Source organism: Chelonoidis abingdonii, chromosome 14, assembly GCF_003597395.2.
Source record: "Chelonoidis abingdonii isolate Lonesome George chromosome 14, CheloAbing_2.0, whole genome shotgun sequence".
NCBI lineage: Eukaryota > Metazoa > Chordata > Testudines > Testudinidae > Chelonoidis > Chelonoidis abingdonii.
Window position 1 is genome coordinate 21,434,282 of NC_133782.1, and position 20,355 is coordinate 21,454,636.

Below are 20,355 nucleotides of genomic sequence, written 5' to 3' on the forward strand. Positions count from 1 at the left end.
GAACTTGAGCTATCTCACCGTTTTCTGATCGTCATACATGAGGTTCCGGTAAATCTGGACAAACTGGCTATACGTTATATCTCCGTTCCTCTGCTCCACATCCTGCAGACAAGAGGAGCAGAAATATGACAGTGGCTGTGACCACCCGAGACACCACACCGTTCGTGGGGGCCCTCCCCTCACTGGGGCTTGCTGCAGAGGCACATGGTCCCTGCAGGGAGGGCAAAGCGAATGCTTTGCACAACTGTGCCCACTGCCCTTTCATTCATGCACTGCAACCAGGAGGCCCACCATGGCACCACAGAGGGTCTGGAAACATGTTTCAGAAACCGATCTCCCAGATCTGGGTTTCTGCCAGCAAGCATCACCAAGGCTGGGTCTCACCGATACCTCTGCCTGCAGAAGGCACAGGCTATGAACTCTCTAATTGATGCAGAACACGCCTGCCACTGTAGCAGCATGCCAGATGCTCTGCCTCCAAGCTCACACCCTCCCCCACAACTTACAGGCTGGAGCAGAAGGAGACTCAGATATATTCTGCTCCCTGTGGGTGCAGGGAGATCTGCAAAGCAAAGAGTTCAGTGCAGTAAAAGCAACCTATTCCGCACTGCTGCTCCCAGCCAGGAGGCTACAGGGAAGGAAGCAGCAGCTTCATAGGAAATTCAAACCCCGGCGAGTGAGAAACAAATGGAGTCTTCACACCTCAGCCATGCACTAAAGAGCAGGGTCATCTTGTGACTAGGGTAGGGGGCTGAGATCGCAGAACGCCTGGGTTCTATTCCCCATCTCTGCCACCAACTTCTTGCGGCTGCAGGTAAGTCACTTTCACCTCTCCATGCGCCAGCTCCTCTATCGACAAAATGGGATTGATGCTGGCTTATTTCACAGTGGTCTTGTGAGATGTAACAATTTCATGTGTGCTTCGAGATCCTCAGGTGGCATCGTTTAGAACTGCCTGCCAATCGCATGGGTGGCAGAACCTGCAGGGGCTCAGTGGCCATGGGACAAGAATGGATAACCTCCACCATCCCAGATGATCATTGACCTGCCCCCACTAACGCAGCATGTTTGCAAGCTGCCCACGACCCGGCCATCCCTGGTTCCATGGTGACCTGATGCAGCCAGCAGCCGGATCAGCTCCATGTTTGCACAAGACTGCAGGGTCAGGCAGCAGCCCGCTGAGCTGAACTTCTCTTCTTGTGCAGCGCTCGGTTCAGCCAGGACAGGATGTGAGACAGGCGGCATGGGTATGTGCACCCCGACCTCTGAGCATGGGAGCATCTCGGGGAGCAGGGACCACAAAAATGTGGGAAAGATCAGAGACCAATAAACACCAGCTGGTGAGGAGGGGCATAAAAGGGTAGGACAGAAAATCAAGCTGGCCACATAGGAACCAGGGAGTGGCATGAACGGGGATTTGGCACCAGTTCATTCACTGCAGGAGGGTTGGGAAGCCTGGCACTCAGATGTGCACAGCGTTATAGTCACAGGTGAGACTGGTTTAAAACCAGACAAAAGGCTGCTGCGGGTCCAGACATAGGTGCCTAGCAAGGCAAGAGACCCTTTATCGCTTTGCTACACACCAGTCTCTAGATCCTTGGGTTTAAAGTGGGGACGGGGAGAGGGATTGCAACCGGTCATGGTAAAGCCCGAGCACTTACCATTAATTTCTCCCGCAGAAACCGCATGTTTGGGACTCGGTAGTTGACCTGGGACAGCATGTTTTTCAAATCCTTAGTTGAAATCCTAGCTCAACAGAGGAAGGAGGGGAACACACACAGTTAGAGACTCTGCTTTCATGGAATGAAGAGCCCAACCCCCAAACCTCAGTGCTCTGCCCATAAAGCAGAACGTTTCCATAGGGGAGCAAGGAGAAGGAACCATCCAAAATACCCCAAGCTGGCATCAATCATCTAGCCCTGCCTGGCAGGAAGCCGGGGACGGTCCTCAGGGTAGGTTAAAGACAAGATCCTTAACCATATAAGCTTTCATGCCCACACAGTGCAGTGAGCCCCTAAAGCTGGAAACGGGATACAGAGTACTGAAGGGGCCATTGTAGGAGGCTGTATTGTTCCCTAGATTTGAATTACCTGGAGCTACTCAGAGAATTGAAGGCCAGAAGAGAGCATCACAATCATCTAGTCTGACCTCCTGCACATTGCAGGCCACAGAACCTTGCCCACCCACTCCTGTAACAGACCCCTAACCTCTGGCTGAGTTACTGACGTCATGATTTAGAGACTTCAAGTTACAGAGAATCCATCATTTACTCAAATTCAAACCAGCAAGTGACCCTTGCCCCACACTGCAGAAGAAGGCGAATAACCCCCAGGTCTCTGTCAATCTGACCTGCAGGAAAATTCCTTCCCAACCCCAAATATGCCAGTTAATCTTAGAGCAGTGGGTGAGACCCACCAGCCAGATACCTGGTAAAGAATTCTCTATAGTAACTCAGAGCCCTCCTTGGATAGTGTCTCATGTCTGGACATTGGAGATATTTGCTAATAGCAATCAAGGATGGGCCATTCTAGACAACCTCATCATACCATCCCCTCCTAAAACTTATCAGTCTTGAAACAAGTTTACATATAAAATGATGGGGTCTAAATTAGCTGTTACCACCCAAGAAAGAGATCTGGGAATCATTGTGGATAGTTCTCTGAAAACATCCCGTCAATGTGCAGCAGCAGTCAAAAAAGTGAACAGAATGTTGGGAATCATTAAAGGATAGATAAGACAGAAAATATCATATTGCCTCTATATAAATCCATGATACGGCCACATCTTGAATAATGCATGCAGATGTGGTTGCCCCATCTCAAAAAAAGATACATTAGAATTGGAAAAGGTTCAGAAAAGGACAACAAAAATGATTATGGGTATGGAATGGATTCAATATGAAGAGAGATTAATAAGACTTGGACTTTTCAGCTTGGAAAAGAGATGATTAAGAGGGGATAAGAGAGGTCTATAAAATCATGACTGGTGTGGCGAAAGCAAATAAGGAATAGTTATTTACTCCTTCTCATAACACAAGAACTAGAGGTCACCAAATGAAATTAATAGGTAGCAGGTTTAAAACAAACAAAAGGAAATATTTCTTCACACAATGCACAATCAACCTGTGGAACTCCTTGCCAGAGTATGTTGTGAAGGCCAAGACTATAACAGGGTTCAAAAAAGAACTAAATAAGTTCATGGAGGATAGGTCCATCAATGGCTATTAGCCAAGATGTGCAGGGATGGTGTTCCTCGCCTCTGTTTGCCAGAAGGTGGGAATGGGCGACAGAGGATGGATCACTTATAGAATCATAGAATATCAGGGTTGGAAGGGACCTCAGGAGGTCATCTAGTCCAACCCCCTGCTCAAAGCAGGACCAATCCCCAGACAAGTTCTTATTTCCATACCTAACTATATTAATTTTTTTCCAGAGAGTAATTATACTAATATAAACAAGTTAGAGGTTGTAGTTATATATTTTAACTAAAATGATAAATAAGTATCATCTGTACATGCAAGTTTATCAACCATCCCTATTTAAGTCTACATTTTGATTTTATAACTGGATAATTCATTTCCCTGTTCTTCCTATTAGGGAAAAATCATTTTACCATTGAGATTACTTTATTAGTCAAGAAATCCAACAACACAATATAATTATTCAATGCAGATTAATGGTATATTTCATGTTAGGAGCTGCTCCTTCCCTTTACATACACAATACTAAATGGTACGAGATTTATCTTTCCTGATGCTAACTTCTTTGTTCAGAAAAATCTGTATTCTATGCAATTTGAGAACACTAGATTTTTTGAATGAGCAACCACAGACTGTGAATGTATGACACACAAATGTCTTAGCACCTTGAATTGTATAGCTAAAACCACCTCATCTGATGCACCCCGGGATTGCACTAGCCTTTTTCACAAACCTATCACACAGGTGGCTCACCGTCATCCTGTGATTGACCAACACACTCAAGTCTTTCTCCTCTTCTGCCATTTCCAATTGATAAGTCCCAAGGGTATAGCAAAAATTCTTGTTGTTATCCCCTAAGTGCATGAATTTAGACCAGCATTTCCCAAACTGCGTTCTGCGGAACACTGGTGTTCCGCACGATGTGAATAGGTGTTCTGTGAAAGACTCTTGCGCTTGATTTTTGTACTACTTTATATGTGCTTTCCAGTTAGAAATTGTTATACAATTTAAAAGAACTTGAACTTTTTGCTTTGTTTTAGAAAATAAAATATATTTGAGCATACATAACGCAATTTTTTTACTTGAAAACCAAACAACTACAAAATATTACACGTGTTCTGTAATAGGCTAAAATGTGTTCCGTGGCAAAAAAGTTTGGGAAACACTGCCTTAGGTTATTAAATTTCATCCCATGGGGCTATCAGGGTAATAGTACTGATGGGCAGGTTATGGTGGCTTCAGTAGGTTTGGCTCACCGTGTCTTCCAATTCTGATGAGGCAGTGGCCTAGTGCCTAACAGAGACTAAGGACTAGACTGGCTGAGAGTTGGAGGAAATAGCCCAGTGAAATGAGTTGGGAAGCCTTGGGCCTAAGAGCCAAGAGTATGTACCAACAGGTAGGCGTGGCATCAGCAAGCCAGCCGTGCACCACGCTCCCGCTTAGGTCAATGGAAGTCCCATACAAAGAAGGGCTTGGGGGTTGGGCCTACAACTGCCCATGCAGTTACTCCAGGAACAACCTACGTGCCTCAGCCAAAAAGAAAAAAAAACAAGCTGGCATTCAGTTCTTGTCCTTCAGGCAATGCAAAGTCACAGTGTGATGATTCAAACCACCCACTGAAACCTGGGTGATCCCCAAGTGGGAAGAGATTAGACTGGGTGGCAAACCTAGAGAGAGACAGCACAAGTGGGCGTCTTGAACAGCACAACCGGGAACTGCCAGAACACAGTTTGGTATCGTTTTCCAGCTGAGTCTGATGACACTACTACCAAGGAGACCCTGTTGGTCTGGGGGAGACCGGGCATGGACGCCCACAGAACAGTGATGTGCAGAGACATCTCATGTCTGCCAGGAACCCAGAAGGGAAGGCCATGTGTCTCGTTCGCAGGCGCTCTTCAGCACCAGCCCCAAAGTGATGCTAACCTGGGAGCCGTCTACACAGCAGGGAGGACACGCTTCTGTTCACAGGACAGAGAGTGAGAGACAGATCATTCTGCAGAAAACGGCAGCAGGTCCAACACACAGCCCCAGCCCTCCCCACCCTCCCTCTTCGAGCAGCCAAATAAACTGCAGAGTCAGCGATGCGGAATCACCGAGAAAGCTGGATCAATAACATCACCTCCCCTACCAGGAGGAGGTTAGTCCTAATGGCCAGTGCTTAATTTGTAATAAAAGAGGTGCCAGGGCTCAAGCAATTAGGTGCAGGGGCTTAAGCAATTTTTTTACTTTCATAACTGATGTGGCAAGCCCAGAGGTGCCGGGCTATGAACTGCCAAGCCCAGAGGTGCCAGGGCTCAGCCATGGTACAAATTAAGCACTGGTAATCACACAAACCCAGGTTCCTCTGGAAACAGAGTGCGACAAAGATGGGGAACGAACATATTTAATGGAGCTCTGCAAGGTCTTGGGCAAGACAGAGAGAAGCCCTGCATGCCCAGAACAGAGGGCCTCAGGAGGCCCGGGTTTCAGCGTGCATCCAAGTTGGTAGCAAGAGGGTCAGACGGGGAAGGGATTCCAAAGGAGCGCAGTGCCGGAGGATGGAGCACACGCAGTGGCTGGATCAATGCCACCTGTGACTCCTATTTTGGGATCAGCCACAGGAAATGAATCACAATAGAGGAGCCACAGGATGGGGGAAGGTGGGGTGAGACAAGGGAGATTGTTCCTGTGTCATCCCGCCATTTGTTTGTCAGCAGCTTTCACCTTCCCTGCCATCCCCTCTGCGGGAAGCAGTGGGTCTTCTCAGTTCCCATCTGGGGATCCCATCGTGTTTCGCAGCTGTCCAGCTTTGAGGCTCTGCACTGTGACCAAGGTCTAGTCAGGATACCCTTTGGACACTGTTGATGGAGATCCTTAAAGTGGCCGTGTAGGGGTCACAGCTGAGCACGGCAAGGGGCTCATCCACCTCTTCCGCCTGCCCTGTGCAGAGCAGGGCACGTAGGGTTGCCAACTTTCTACTCACACAAAACAAAACGCCCTTGCCGCACCCCTGCCCCTCCTCAGAGGCCCCGCCCCAACTCACTCCATCCCCCCTCTCTCTGTTGCTTGCTCTCCCCACTGTCACTCACTTGCTCATTTTCACCAGGCTGGCTCAGGGGGTTGGAGTGCAAGAGGGGCTGAGGGCTCCAGGAGGAGGTTGCGGGCTCTGGGGTGGGGCCAGAAAAGAGGAGTTCAAGGTGCAGGAGGGGGATCCGGGCTGAGGCAGTGAGTTAGGATGCGGGAGAGAGTGAAGGCTCTGGGGTGGGGTGGAGCTGAGGAGTTTGGGGTGCATGAGGTGGCTCTGTGCTAGGGGGTGGAGCTGAGGGGTCTGGAGTATGGGAGGGGGCTCTGTGCTGAGGCAGGGATTTGGAAGGGGGTGTGGGTTCCGGGGTGGGGCCAGAAATGAGGGGTTCAGAATTCCAGAGGGACTGCCAGGCTGGGGCAGGGGTGTGTGTGTGGAGGGGTGAGGGCTCCAGCTCAGGGTTCAGGAGGAGGTTTCAGACTGGGGAGTGGAGCTGAGGGGTTCGGAGTATGGGAGGGGGCTCTGGGCTGAGGCAGGGGGTTGAGGTGTGGGAGGGGTATGGGCTCTGGCTGGAGGTGCGGGCTCTGGGGTGGGGCTAGGGATGAGGGGTTTGGGGTGCAGGCTCTGGGCTGGGACCGAGGAGTTTGGAGGGTGGGTGGGGGATCAGGGCTGGGACAGGGGTCTGAGGGCTCCAGCTGGGGGTGCGGGTTCTGAGGTGGGGATGAGGATGAGGGGTTTGGGGTGCGGGAGGGGGCTCCAAACTGGGACCGATAGGTTCGTAGAGCAGGATGGAGATCAGGACAGAGGGTGCAGGCTCCGAGCAGTGCTAATCTGAGGCAGCTCCTGGAAGCAGCAGCATGTCCCCCATCCGGCTCCTAGGCAGAGGCGCAGCCAAGCAGCTCTGCGCACTGCCCTGTCCGCAGGTGCTGCCCCCCATAGCTCCCATTTGCTGTGGTTCCCAGCCAATGGGAGCTGTGGAGCTGGCACTAGGGACGGGGGCACTGTGTGGAGCCTCCTGGCTGCCCCTACACCTAGGAGCTGGGGGGGAGGGAGAGACATGCCACTGCTTCCTGGAGCCGCAGGGAGCCTGCCTTAGCCCCACTGCACCACCAACTGGACTTTTAACAGCCCGGTCAGCGGTGCTGACTGGAGCCGCCAGGGTCCCTTTTCGACAGGGCATTCCAGTCGAAAACCGGACACCTGGCAACCCTAAGGGAATGGCTTGTGCTAGGGACGTCCATGCCACCAGCTCAGCTACATTGCTACAACCAAGGCGTGACTTTCCCTGTAGAGCTTTCTCCACAAGCATCACAGCCCTTTCACCGGGACATCCCTGCCCACCAATCACATCACATGCTTGTTGCATCCTAGGTCTAAGAAACAGGGACAATCAACTGGCCTCACTCAGAACAGCAAAAGAAAGAGGGGAGGAATGGGACCATCACCAACAGCCAACAGAACACCTAAGGATGAAGGTCACAGGAAGCAGCTGTCACATGCTAGAGCCATGACCCGAAGCCATCAGATTACAGGACAGATCACAAAGAAGGTGGGCCCCGACCTGTCGCTCCCCATACACGATATGCACTTTGTGCATTCAATAGTGATCTCAGTCCTGCCAGAGGTGAGACTTGGGGTTTATGAAGAGGTGTGTGCATGGGTTGGGGACGGTGTAAGAGAAAACCTATCCCTAGGTAGCAGTGGCATTAGCCTTCACCTCTAGGAACAAGGGTTCCAGCTCCCAAGGAGACATGAACCTGGTTCTCACTCACAGGGGACATCCTGTCTCTATCTTCCAGCAAGACACCACTTCATTTCTAAAGCAAGGTGAAGGGCTGGAAGCACTTGGGATTAAGTGGGTCAGGACTGAGGGGCAGATCTGGGTGTGTGGGGACCCAGGACTGGACCAATAAGAGACACAGCAGTTGAGGATGAAGGGACAGGGGCAGAGCCAGGAGATTAGGCATCCAGGACTGGAGCATGAGGAGGTGCTGTGGTCACAAGTGAGATACATCAATGAAGCACTGTGGGGACAGGGACAGCAGGAGGTGTTACAGGACTGCAGGGTACATTGGCAGAGCTGTTGTGGGGAAGCTTTCAGAGCTCCAGCTCCTACCATGCGGGACTCTAGCCAGGGCTCTTATACCCTCACTTTCATATACAATAAATACACCCACATGGGAAAGACTAAAGTTTATCCAATTACTGTACCACAGGCACTGAGCCAGGCAGCAATCTTATTTTGGAGAGAGATAAGATCTGAAACTCACCAGCAAGAGGCAGAGACAAGCTCCTCATATATCTTTAAATATTTGCTCTAATTGGCACAGTCTGTCTTTTTCCAGCCTCCCCACTCTTATTTTCCATGATGCATGCATGAGAAACAGATGATGTGTGTATATGTTTGCTTTCCATTCCCTCCCCACTATATATACACACACACACATACATTTCACACCCACCCACTGTGCACCCTGCCGATGGAGAACTTAGCAGAAATTTCTCCCCGCCGCAAGGGCCCTCTGCTTAGCCAGAGACTCCCAAAGAGCTCAGAGAGAGAGGACAAGAGACACAGCACACTCAGCATGAATCCCAGCCTGTTATAATCCATTGCAGCTGGGAGCCAGCCCACATGCCTATACAACAAACTTGAATTCTCTGAGCAGGCCATTCTCAGAGCCCAGGGAAGAACCCAGCTGTCTTGACCCACAGGAGAGGGATGAGAAACAGGCACAGTAAGGACTGTGTCACAAGATACTTATCAACCTCACTTCCCCGCCCCTGAGCACTAGTCATCAGTCACTAGATCACACTGGACTTGGTGCTATAGCACTGCTCACACTCTCAGATCCTTATGCAAGCCAGCCTGGGTGAGGTCCTTGGGACCAACGCAAACAGCTCTGGGAAACAAGCCAGAAGTCTGAGCCCTCCTGCAGACAGCCGAACTGGCCCCTTTTAAAACTGGGGCTTGGAAGCCACAGCTGGCTCCTGCCCACCCACCTCCTGCAGCCACTGAGACTTGGAAGTGACCAGTTCAGTGACACACACTCACAGCTCGAGTTGTAGGCCCAAATTGTCCTTATGTTGGGAAAAGCCTGTGCAGGGGGTAGGGAACTCCAAGAGGTTTCATTTGCAGTATTCCCCCAGTATGCAGAGAGTACAGGAGAGCCAAATCTCCAAGCCAGCATGCCTTGGGGATCAACAAGAGGTTGGTGCTAGCCTTGTTTCCTCACTGGCTCCAGGGCTGCTTGCCCCCTCCCCGACAGCTCCATGCCAGGATGCAGTCCCAGCACCTGGCCCACAACTTTCCCTCGGTGGGGATAGGAGGGGGAAAAGCAGTAATAGGGAGGAGGTGATGTGCCTTGAAGTTCATCCTGACTAATGATCTTCTCACACTCCCAGCCTCACAGAAGGGCTTCAACAGGCCCCAAGGAAAGGGGGAAAGTGAGCCAGCACTCCTTGCTCCCCAGAGCTGGGGATCCATAGGGCCTTTGACCCCCCTTCTGCTCACAAAGGACCACACCGATTACAGCTGGAGAGGCCTAGCAGACCTTGGCACTGTTATTTCAGATACAGTAGGAGTCTCCAGGCCTTCCCATCTAGCATACACAGTTCCTTCTGCAGATCTGCGGAGCAGCTTATCTGGATAGTCAAGGCAGCAAGAGGCAGAAACAGTGTGGGATGGAGGCAGAGAAAGTGTGAGCATATGTACGGGCTCCGGAGATGGAAATGTGATACCCAATCTGTCCTGCTCACTGCATAACAGCCATCCAGCTAATTAGCCAACGTGCCCACACAGTCTCCATTTATAGCAACCAGTGCAGACTGACATTCAGAAGGAAACTCCCCCTCCCCCATCTAATAATTCTGTCAGATTTGTGATCAGCCAAATGCTGACTCACAAAGCCCAAGCAAGTCAGTTTCAGATGATGATTTGCTGGCAGAGAACCTGTCTGCTCCCAGCAACATGCTGGTGCTGATCTACTCACCAGGGAGAGGGATGCAGAGAGTCCCTTGATAGTATAACAGGAAAGGATTGATTTAATCCAGTTAAACCCCTTTTCAGCTACACTCCAGAGATGCAGCTCACAGAGGACCAGTCTTAAGGGCCTGCAGTTTGATGCTCAGGCTCCAGTGATAGGTCAGGAAATGGAACCCAGTAATTATCTATTTATTATTTCCAGGCCTCACTGGGTGAGCCGAGAGCTCTATGTCTGCCAGGTTACTGCTTTCCAACGTGGGAGGGAAAACAGAAAAGGATTAACCCTACCCCCAGAAGAGGAAGCACATGACTGACGGAAGGGAAGCCTGCAAGGGTATCATCTTCACACCAAGAGAGGAGGTTTCCACGCAAGGTTTTTGTTTAGCTGGTTCACTGCAGCGTTCTGCTGCATCTTCAAGACTACTTGTTCCAATGGAACATTAGCAGGAGTGGAGGACAACAGAGGGGAGTGGGTTTGCAGCACAGACCCAGAGTGGGTGTTGGCAGCACTGAAGCTGTCAGCGCAGCTGTTATGGTCTAAGAGGGAAAAAGGAACCCACCACACCACAATGAAAAGTGCCCAGCGTTCTCCTCACTGCTTGCAGCAGGAGGAACCAGCTCAGATATGGATTTAATGTACTGTGTTATTAATTATGTGAAGGCGTCTAGAGCCTTGGATGGATTTTTTTATTTTAAATCTCAACACAGAGAAAATAAACTGGGTTTTAGGCTTTTGAAAAGGTATTTATACATAGGTGCAATCAGAGCAAAACTTAAAACTTCCCAAACTTCTCTGTAACTTGACGCTGTCATTTCACCCCAAAGGGAGCAACTTTTCATTACCACAGGCAAAGCAGTGTTTTCTAGATCGTATTTAGGAAAAAAAATACTAACATCCTCCCCCCCTACCAAAAACAGTGACCAAATAACACCTGAACAGCCATTGTGTGTGTGTATATTTGTGGGATGCACACAAACACACCCCTCGGCCAAACTCGGGGGATTTGTCCTACAACATCTGCAACAGAGGGTTGGGGGGGAGGATTATATACACACCATTGGTTTTAAAAGTGTTGGTATAAAACTAGGACCTGCACGTGCAGTTGGTTACACACCTGCTTAACTGTACAAATGCAAGTAGTCCTGCTGAAGCCGACGTGTATGTGACTAAATACGTGCCTGCTCGAAGGACGAGGTCTCTAGTAAGTGGTGGTGATGGGGATGTTATTTTTCAGCTTCCAAGAACCTGCTACAATGGATGGTTGGTTTGTTGCTGATTTTTAAAGACCATTATTTAAAAAACACAGCGCATTGCGTCCTTTTTAAAAACCATTTCCAGGTTCAAAACCATGAAAGAAATCCCAGCTCCACTGAAACGAATGTTACAACTCCCCACTGGGGCCAGGATTTCACCCCATATTTTTTTAACTCCCCACAATCTCTGCAACTATTTTACCGACAGTACGTAAGATTGTTATAAAACAGAAGGAACTAAAACCTCATTTACTTTCACTCTTCATGCTCCTGGCATAACATTTTGCACCTCTCACAACTTGGACAACAGTAGTCCAAGCGCATTTTGCTTTTAGTCAATTCCATTTAAAGGCTTCTAGTGACTTGCCTGATGCTACCACTGGCAAACACGGAAGGAGAAAGTTTATTTTCTTCACTTCATTCCAAATGCCATGGAGAGATTATACATTTAAAGACTATGTCTTCTGGGTTTTAGAAATGGAAAGAATTCATGTTCTGTTTGGGTGGCTTCTGGGTGGAGGGAGGGGTCAGGGTGTGCGTGTACATATGCACATGTAAGTACACAAAATCTAAATTTTATGCCACATTTTATCTGATGGTCTCTTTAAAGCAGCTGGGTGTGTGACTGGAGCCGTTGAACTAAGGGCCGTGTTTTCATCTCTCTTTAATCTAGTTTCCAAATCTGTACCTCTACTTCTGCACCTGTTTTGCATCTACCCATTGAACTGCTGAGCACCCAAACACCCAATTTTCACGCACAGAGGCCAGCTAAACACGCAAAAGATATAGCTGGCATTTAGATTTGGAGGCCTGAACCTGGTAATTTGGCTCTTACCCTCTCATACAAAGAGAAATCCCATTAGCCCTCACTTTAACAAGGACTCTGTTTAAGTGAACCTATCAGTTGTATCTTTGCTCCCCAAGCCCCCAAGAACACACAAGGAGCAGTGGAAACAGGAAAACGGAGTTCTAAAATATTTAAAAAACAAGTAACAATTACAGAGGTCCATTAAGTGCATTAGCGCTGCTGGAATATATTAAAAAGACAACACTTCCGTTCCTTTGTGCTGCACAAGCATTAATCACCTCTCTAGTCCTCTAAGTGGCACATTCAGAACGGACAAGGCAACACTGTCACCACGCCGTGATATACGGACACAAGTCCATCTGGATCCAAGCAACATGAAGCACTTCCCTCCCTCTCTCATACATGCTCTGCCCTGTATTTTGGCCAGCTTTGATTACGCCCAGGCTGCTTGAGTTCATAGGCCTGTTTCTGCCCAGAGCCAGCATGGGGTCAGAATGAGCTGCAGCTGAAAAACAGGTTCACAGAATGCAGAAGGGAGAGTGGGCGATCACGACAGAGGTGGCAGGCTCTCCCATGGCAGGGCACAGATCAGCAGGAGATGTGAAATGTCGGAGGACGACAGATGCCCCCAAGGGATCTGTTCACACCACTGGTTTCCCACTAAATGCAAAGTTCTGGTATTCAAGGCCTTCTGTGAAAATGGCCCATGATACCCCACCATGATACAAACACACCTGTCACATCCCCAAGACAGCTACATGCCACGGAGCAAAAGCAAAGCTCACGAGCGTGGGAGAACGTTCCCGGGATGCTGCGCCATGAGCGTGGCAGTGGCTTCCTGCAGGATTAGAGTAACAAACCTCAGGGTGGAATGTGGAACTTGCTGGGCTTACCGCAATACAACACAATCAGCAGAACGGCGAAAGGACAAACAGGAGATCCTTGGAATATTTAATCCCATCAGGTGCTCAGTCACCATGGCAATAAGCATGGCATTAATGCCTAGATAAATAAAGGGGGGCAGATATAACCCTTTGGCAGATGGAGTCCAGCAGGCTTCTTATTGTAATCTGAGGACACACACTGCTGCATGAGCAATGCCTCCACAGCCTTCCCCCGCACCCTCTTCTCTCACTGTTCAGCAGTAATGGACGTATGTTTCACTTTCTCAAGGGGAAAGGCACTTAAAAAAAAAAAAATCAATAGCGAAAGGTTAATGTGCTCTGTTAACATCACTAAGGAGAACCATGTCATGGAAAATGAAAGGAGGCAGGGAACAGTGCCCTAAGAGGAGAGGGCTGCTGACTCTGGTGCGGAGGGCAGACTGAACAAGAACACCATACCTATTTAAATTCATGTCAGTAGTGGCAGAGTTCAGAGGGCAGAGCTCCTCTCACCAGGTGAAATTCACCTTTGTGCACAAATCTACACAACACTGAAATCCCAGCAGGGCTTACATGGTGCCCAGACCTCAGATCAGCCCTCCTCACGGTAGGGGAGAGGGAGTCCCACCAAGAAATGGGACCAGCACAAACACACTGTTAATGGCGCAGTCCAGGCCCCAAAGAGCTCACAGTCTAAAAGACAAGACAAGAGGGCGAGACACAAGGGGTTACTAGGGGCTGAGGGGCAGGGAGAGTAACCCAAATAAAAGGTTTTAGCACCGATTGGGCTGTTGCTGCTGTATATTGCTTTGCACGGTGTGGTTCTCTGAGCAGAGACAATTGGTGCTCCATGACTCAGTTTCCCTTGCTGGTTCCCAGGAGACCTCAATACCCTGGTGTTTTGCATTCCTAACTGCAGGGAATGGGTCATAAGAACATAAGAATGTCCCTAGTGGGTCAGACCAAGGGTCCATCTAGCCCAGTATCCTGTCTCCCGACAGTGGCTAGTGCCAGGTGCCCAGAGGGAATGAACAGAACAGATAATCATCAAGTGATCCATCCCCTGTTGCCCATTCCCAGCTTCTGGCAAACAGAGGCTAAGGACACGATCCCCTGTCACTCATTCCCAGCTTTTGACATACAGAGGCGAGGGACACCATCTCTGCCCATCCTGGCTAATAGCCATTGATGGACCTATCCTCCATGAATTTATCTAGTTCTTCTTTGAACCCTGCTATGGTCTTGGCCTTCACAACATCCTCTGGCAAAGAGTTCCACAGGCGCAATAGAAAACAAAAAAACTGTTTACGTGGAGTATTTCAAATAACCATGAAAAGATTTAGACTCCTCTTAGGGTATATAAAGCCTCTCAAAAACAAACAAACAAACAAACAAAAAAATCACACAGCCCACGCTTTGGACTTCAGCTAAAACTGACAAAGCCCTTTAAAAGTCAGAGGGAAACACCAATACACTAAGCCCGTATGCTATCAGTGTTACAAATTAGGAGCCTGATTCTATAAGCCTAGCTCAGATGAGCAAGCTTCACTCAGATCAGCAAGCCCCATGAACTTCAAAAGAATTGCTCACCAGAGTAAGAGTTGCATGACTGTGTCTTAAGGCTTGTCTACACCAACATTTTGTTCGCAATGAACTGGGGGTGTGAATCTACCCCACACTAGCCTGCCTTGAAATGAATGGTCCCTGTGGACCCTGCTGATGCATTCATAATTCCTTAGTGAGTTTTGATCTAGTCCCATGCCAAAGCCGGGTAGATCAAAGCTCACTAAGGAATTGTTAATGTGCTATCAGCAAGATCCACACAGATAGTTAGTGCACCGCAGGCTAGTGCAAGGTAAATTTACACCCCAGCTTGACAGCAACTAAATGCGTGTGTAGCCAAGCCCTTAGTTTTGATCTTTAGAAGGCGGGACAGCACCGGTAGGAGATGCTCAAATACCCTTATTACACGTTTGGTTTCTAAATGCACTTCCCAGTTTATGCCCAGGAAGGAGCGCCTGAGACGTCTTCAATTCTGAGACTTTAGCACTGAGTAAAACAGGCCCAACTTTTCTAAATACATAAATCTGCATAAACAAGAGCTCCTCTCTCTTTACCTGTCTTCTCGGTTGCGATCCAGCGAATAGAACTGCTTCCGGAGCCACCTGAAAACACAAACACACTCGTTTTACTACATAAATCTTGATTGCTCGGTATCAAACATTGTCTCCAGGCCTAATTCTGCCAGGTACTGAATTGTCCTCAACTCCCTTTGGTGTCATCCCCCCGCTCCCATCAGAATACCTGGCTGCTCCCCTGTGAAGCAGGTTAGTTTCTTACTGCAGACCTGCATTCTAACATTTTTTATGCACCCAGAACCCCTATTGCATGCGGGATCAGGCTCATCCTGACCATGGAGCAAGAGGAGGATCATGTACCACAGCAGGTAAGTGCAATGAAACCTTTTGCTTAGAGAGCTCTGGGCTCAAACCCTTTGTAGTTCGTAAGTGGAATGCGGTGAGCCTCTCTCAGTACAAGCTCTAAGTGGCTCCATACTCAGACCCCAGAAGCTCCCACACAACTGGCAGGACTGCTGAGGTGACTCAGCACAAAAGCATGCCTGGAAGAGGCGATGCTGCCGGTGAGGATTCGGATGCCTTGGCAGAGCGGGGTGGGGTTGCAGGGATGCTGCAGGACAGGACAGGACAGGACAGACAGCCGTCTTGGTGCAGAGCATGGTGTCTGGAGCCACAGAGGAAGGGAGGAGAGCAAGGACTGAAGGGCACTGGCGGAGAAGACAAACTGGACCAAAGCAAAGACGCTGCTGCCAAGTCAAGTGCTTGAGCAGAGCGGTAAGGGGGAAGCCAGCAGAGCAGCTGCTTGCCCTGTGCCCGCCGTGGTGTCATTAGTTTCTCACCTCCCTGATGCTTGCCTTACCTTTCGATTTGCAGAGGGGTGGGGGCCCTCAGAGTATCCCCCACCAGCCAGTTTAATCCTTTGATCCACATGTTGACTTCATCCTCAGATGTGGCTATGAAAATAAAGAACAGGGCTCATGAAGGAACGAGGCAGTCGCACTGTCCCTGGCTTCCATGGAGGAAGCCCTGGCACAGCTGCAGCATGGCAGGAGGAAGTAGATCCAGCCAGGCCAGGGGCCTAAACATCACCATAATGTGGATCTATGTCAACCCCTCTTTATATCCATTGCCTCCCCTTCAGTGCCCATCCCTTCCCTGCATTGTCAGTAACTCCCACCTTGCTGATCTCTGATCCTCTCCTGCTCCCCATAATGTCTGTCTGCCGGTGAGATTGTCTCCGGCCATCAGCTCTCACTACTAAGCTCTCACCCACATCTCTCTCAATACACATGACTGGTCGGTTCCTATTCACCTCCATACTCAGTGTTCTAAGCCACCTCGCTGACAAGGCCCTGGGGTTTCTTGGTGCCTGTTTGTTTTCAAGGAGCAAATTTCAGCTGCTCTTGAGACACAAGCGACAGCTATTTTTAGAATGTGCACAGATTTCTTTTTAACCTCCCCATTGTTTGCTGTATCCTCTTTGAAGCTAGAAAATAACATCTCTCTCCCTGTGTGTTCTGGCAATCGCCGTGTGGAAGACCCAGTTGTCTTGCATATGCAGAAGCCAGCATGGCTGCCCACCAAGGCTTGTCTACAGGAGAAAGCTGCACCAATTTAACTTAAATTGGTTTGTAAACCGATATAGAGAAATCAGTGCCGAAGGCTCTTTAGGGTGGCTTGTCTCAGTTTTAGTGTAAACCTGCTCCTAACTGATCTATGCTAATCTGAACAAGCCACCCTTAAACCAAAATGAGAATAACTACACTGCCTTTGGCACTAGTCTGTAAGTTAAATGCCCTGAGGAGCACGCAATTGAAATGACCCTGCAAATGCAAAGTGAACAGAGGGGACTGCCCACCTTGCAGGCTGAGAGTTTTCAGCCTGAACTCCATTCCATAGAGGACAACGAAGCAGTGAGACGGGTCTGACCGGAAAGAGGGATCCTCCTGGTATCGGTCAAAATCTCGGGAATTATTTCCTGGACGAATCTCTTGGATTTCACGAATGTCGACTGGGGTGAAAGAGGAAGGAAAAGGAAATAAGAGGACTGAAAATGTAGCAGAACAGCCATGAGGTATCAGTTCTCAAACACACCAATGAAGGAGGAAACAGGTGAGAGGAGAGCATGGCCCAATGGTTAGGCATTAGCGTAGGACTGGAGAGGCTGAAGTGGAATTCTCTGCTCTGCCACAGATTCCTGCATGACCTCAGCCAAATCACTTCACTTCAGCTTTCTCTTCTGCAAAACTGGCTGTGATTTAGCCTAGCCAGCGCACAAGAGTGTCTGGAGGATTCATTAGTAAATGGCCACTCAGTGTTCTGAAGCTGTAAAGTACTACAAATGCCCTACAGATACATGCTATCCCTAGGCTTGTGCAGGTAGGCTGCCCTCTCTAGTAACCTTGCGGCCTGCACTTTTCACTGGCACGACAGCTGTTGGAAAGGCCTCCAGATGCCTTAGTCACTAGAGAAGGCCCAGGGAAGGGCACCGATAACGTGACTATCATTATCCAACAGTCTGGGTACACAGGTGACATTAGCAGCCATTACACACTATTGGTACTAGACAAGGCCTAGAGGAGTTGGGCTCCTAACTCTTTGAAAACCCAGATGTAACAAATTGCATTTGCCAAGATAAGCTGAAGGGCAGGGATGGGGAGGCTGATTTATAAAACCATTCAGCATTGCTTCACCTGCAATAAATCCCACTCCATTCTGCAGAAGGACAAGGAGCCTGGGCAGGGTTGGTGGTGTGGGGGCAATTTAATGACCCTCTGCAGCAGGGGTGTCTGTGTTCCACACGCACTGGAATCCAGTTTTCTCTGACATCTCCGCACAGTGATGTGGGGACTGGCGGATCCACCAGCATAGCTCCCTGCAGAGCCAGGGAACAGCAGCAGCTGGGCCTAGCCCTGCTTCAGCATAATTGGTAGCAGAATCGGAGCAATTCCACTGCTGCTCCACAGCCCAGAGAGGTGGCAAAGGAGGACTCCTCCCAACAACCCCGGCATTACCTCCTACTCCAAGCCTGGCACAGGGAGCATTTGGCCCCTGGTTTTTTTAACCCCCTTCCTTGTTCTTATCCTGATCTGCTTCTCTCCTCCTTAAGATGCTTGTGTTTATTGATGGGGATTACAGAGCCTTGCACAGCCAGCACCAGTGTCTGATTGCAAGCTTCCTCTCGCCTCAGCTGTGCACCTGAGCCCTGCCCTCAAAGGGGTTGAGCGTGCATTTCTATCTCCGGGACTTGTTCAGTCCTTGGTTCCTCAGCTAAGAGACTCTCAGCTAGGGTCAACTGTGGTGGTGGAAATTTCTGTGGTGGGATTCCTTTTTACTGGATTGAGATCCACCAGTTCTGTTCATGCAGGGGCTACTTGAGGTTGCACTTTTAAATGTTTTCCAACTCTCTTTCCCCCCAGGGCCCCCTCAGGTGATCCATCAAATATGTTTTGGCCTAGAATCTCTAAACTCAGCTTACTCTGCTGAAATCAACAAGGACGGTGCCTTTGGTGTGAAGTCTGGTGGGTTAGCTTTGGACATAGTCAGGACAACACTTTCTACACTTTGAGAATGCCACTGAGTTTATAAACCCTGGTTGCTCATACTCTGTTACAGCTCATCATGCAGCTGCAAGCCTGCATGTGAACCGACAGTATGGAAGAGGGTCAAAAATATCTGAACTGGACATAGTTTAATACATCAGTCAAAATCCAGGCAGATCAAACATGTACACCACGGTGTCACTGATCATGTATTATACTTACTGAGAGAGGAAAAGTCTCAGGAAACTCCCATAACACAACACTCTCCCACCCAGTTTAGTTGAGCTGCGGTTTTAAAGTTCAAATCTATAATTTGAGGGACAGGGAGCTTCTTAGACCTTTTTTTAAAAATGTGAAAGCAAAGCAAGGTTGAAGTTTATGTTTAAAGTTACGTTTGGCTGGAAATGCAGGGGTAAATTACTGCAAATGGGCCTTCACACAGCTTCCAAATCCCTGCCAAAATGTCTAACACAGTCCACATTGGCACACTGTGTATGCTGTGCCACGATGCTGAAAGCTGCACCCTTCTGCTATGCCATTTGATATTCGACATACCATCCTGTGTATCGATTGCCCACTACAGACAATTCCCACTGGACCACAGTCTTCTTTTCTCCTCCAGTTCTCAGCCTCTTCCCAAGATTGCCATGCTGACATCTCAGCTCTTACCCTACACACAAAAACCCTGCCAAATAGAGTCAAGACCTTATCAAGATTTTCTCTTACTGACTAACACACACACACCGTCTATATCCACCATTTCAACGGAAGTTGAAAAGCCACATCTATTGCCATCGCCGGCACCTCTACAAGTGTCACTATTCCACACATTGTAAGTTGTTCTCAACCTTTCTATGCAGTGACTTTGTGTAAAACAGAAAACTGTTTTGGGGCCTTCATCCTCGAGTCTGGACACAAAAAAGGGAAGGTGATCATAATGTGATCCCCCCTCCCCAATTTGAGAATCCATGTGTTACATGAGGGGGAGGGTAATTAACGTTGTAAGTCATACAGCCCAACTTCTATAGCTAACCACTTTGATCTCATCCACTCTAGCAACACTAACCACAAACCTAACTGTAAGTGTGTCACTCACCAAACTAAGTGGGACATTAGCACCTTAGCTCTTCCAGACAGAAGTAGAATGTATGTTACACACAATGAATAATACTTTCATTGGCAAAAGATACGGAACTATTTGCCTCCATTACACAACTAATGCAAAGCCTTGTCCGATTGCCGTACTCAATCATAAGCATTTCTTATCTGCCAGATATGGATAATATACAAAAGCAGTGGGATACAGGGGCAGAGTTAAGATTATTCTGTGTTCCTAAACATTTCACACTCACATTTTCAAACAGTTCCCTTCACAAGTGTAACCACCTCTTAGAATCATTTTACTATTTAAGGCTGTAGTTTTTTTTTTCAAGAGAACAAAACAAATTAATAAATAATAATAATAATAATAATTATAGTATAAATAAGGTTTTTCCTCCCTGAAATTATGGAAATGAACATACAACCTGCAGCTCAGTTTAATCAAATCCAGTTTAACAAAGTTCCACCGTCTTGGAGCCGCCATGTATTTAGAATCTGTTCTTCTC

At 48.6% G+C, this 20,355-nt stretch overlaps 1 protein-coding gene across 2 annotated transcripts in view; it reads right to left on the reverse strand.

The window, feature by feature from the left end:
• PLCG1 (phospholipase C gamma 1) overlaps positions 1-20,355 on the reverse strand; it is a 98,166-nt gene that overhangs the window by 38,040 nt on the left and 39,771 nt on the right. For both annotated transcript variants that reach the window (XM_032767356.2, XM_032767354.2), the window contains exons 2-6: positions 17,065-17,217; positions 16,066-16,159; positions 15,246-15,293; positions 1,662-1,746; positions 19-102 (exon numbers count right to left, since the gene is read on the reverse strand). In XM_032767356.2, coding sequence (XP_032623247.1) covers positions 19-102; positions 1,662-1,746; positions 15,246-15,293; positions 16,066-16,159; positions 17,065-17,217 — 464 coding nt within the window. The remainder of the gene's footprint in view (positions 1-18; positions 103-1,661; positions 1,747-15,245; positions 15,294-16,065; positions 16,160-17,064; positions 17,218-20,355) is intronic.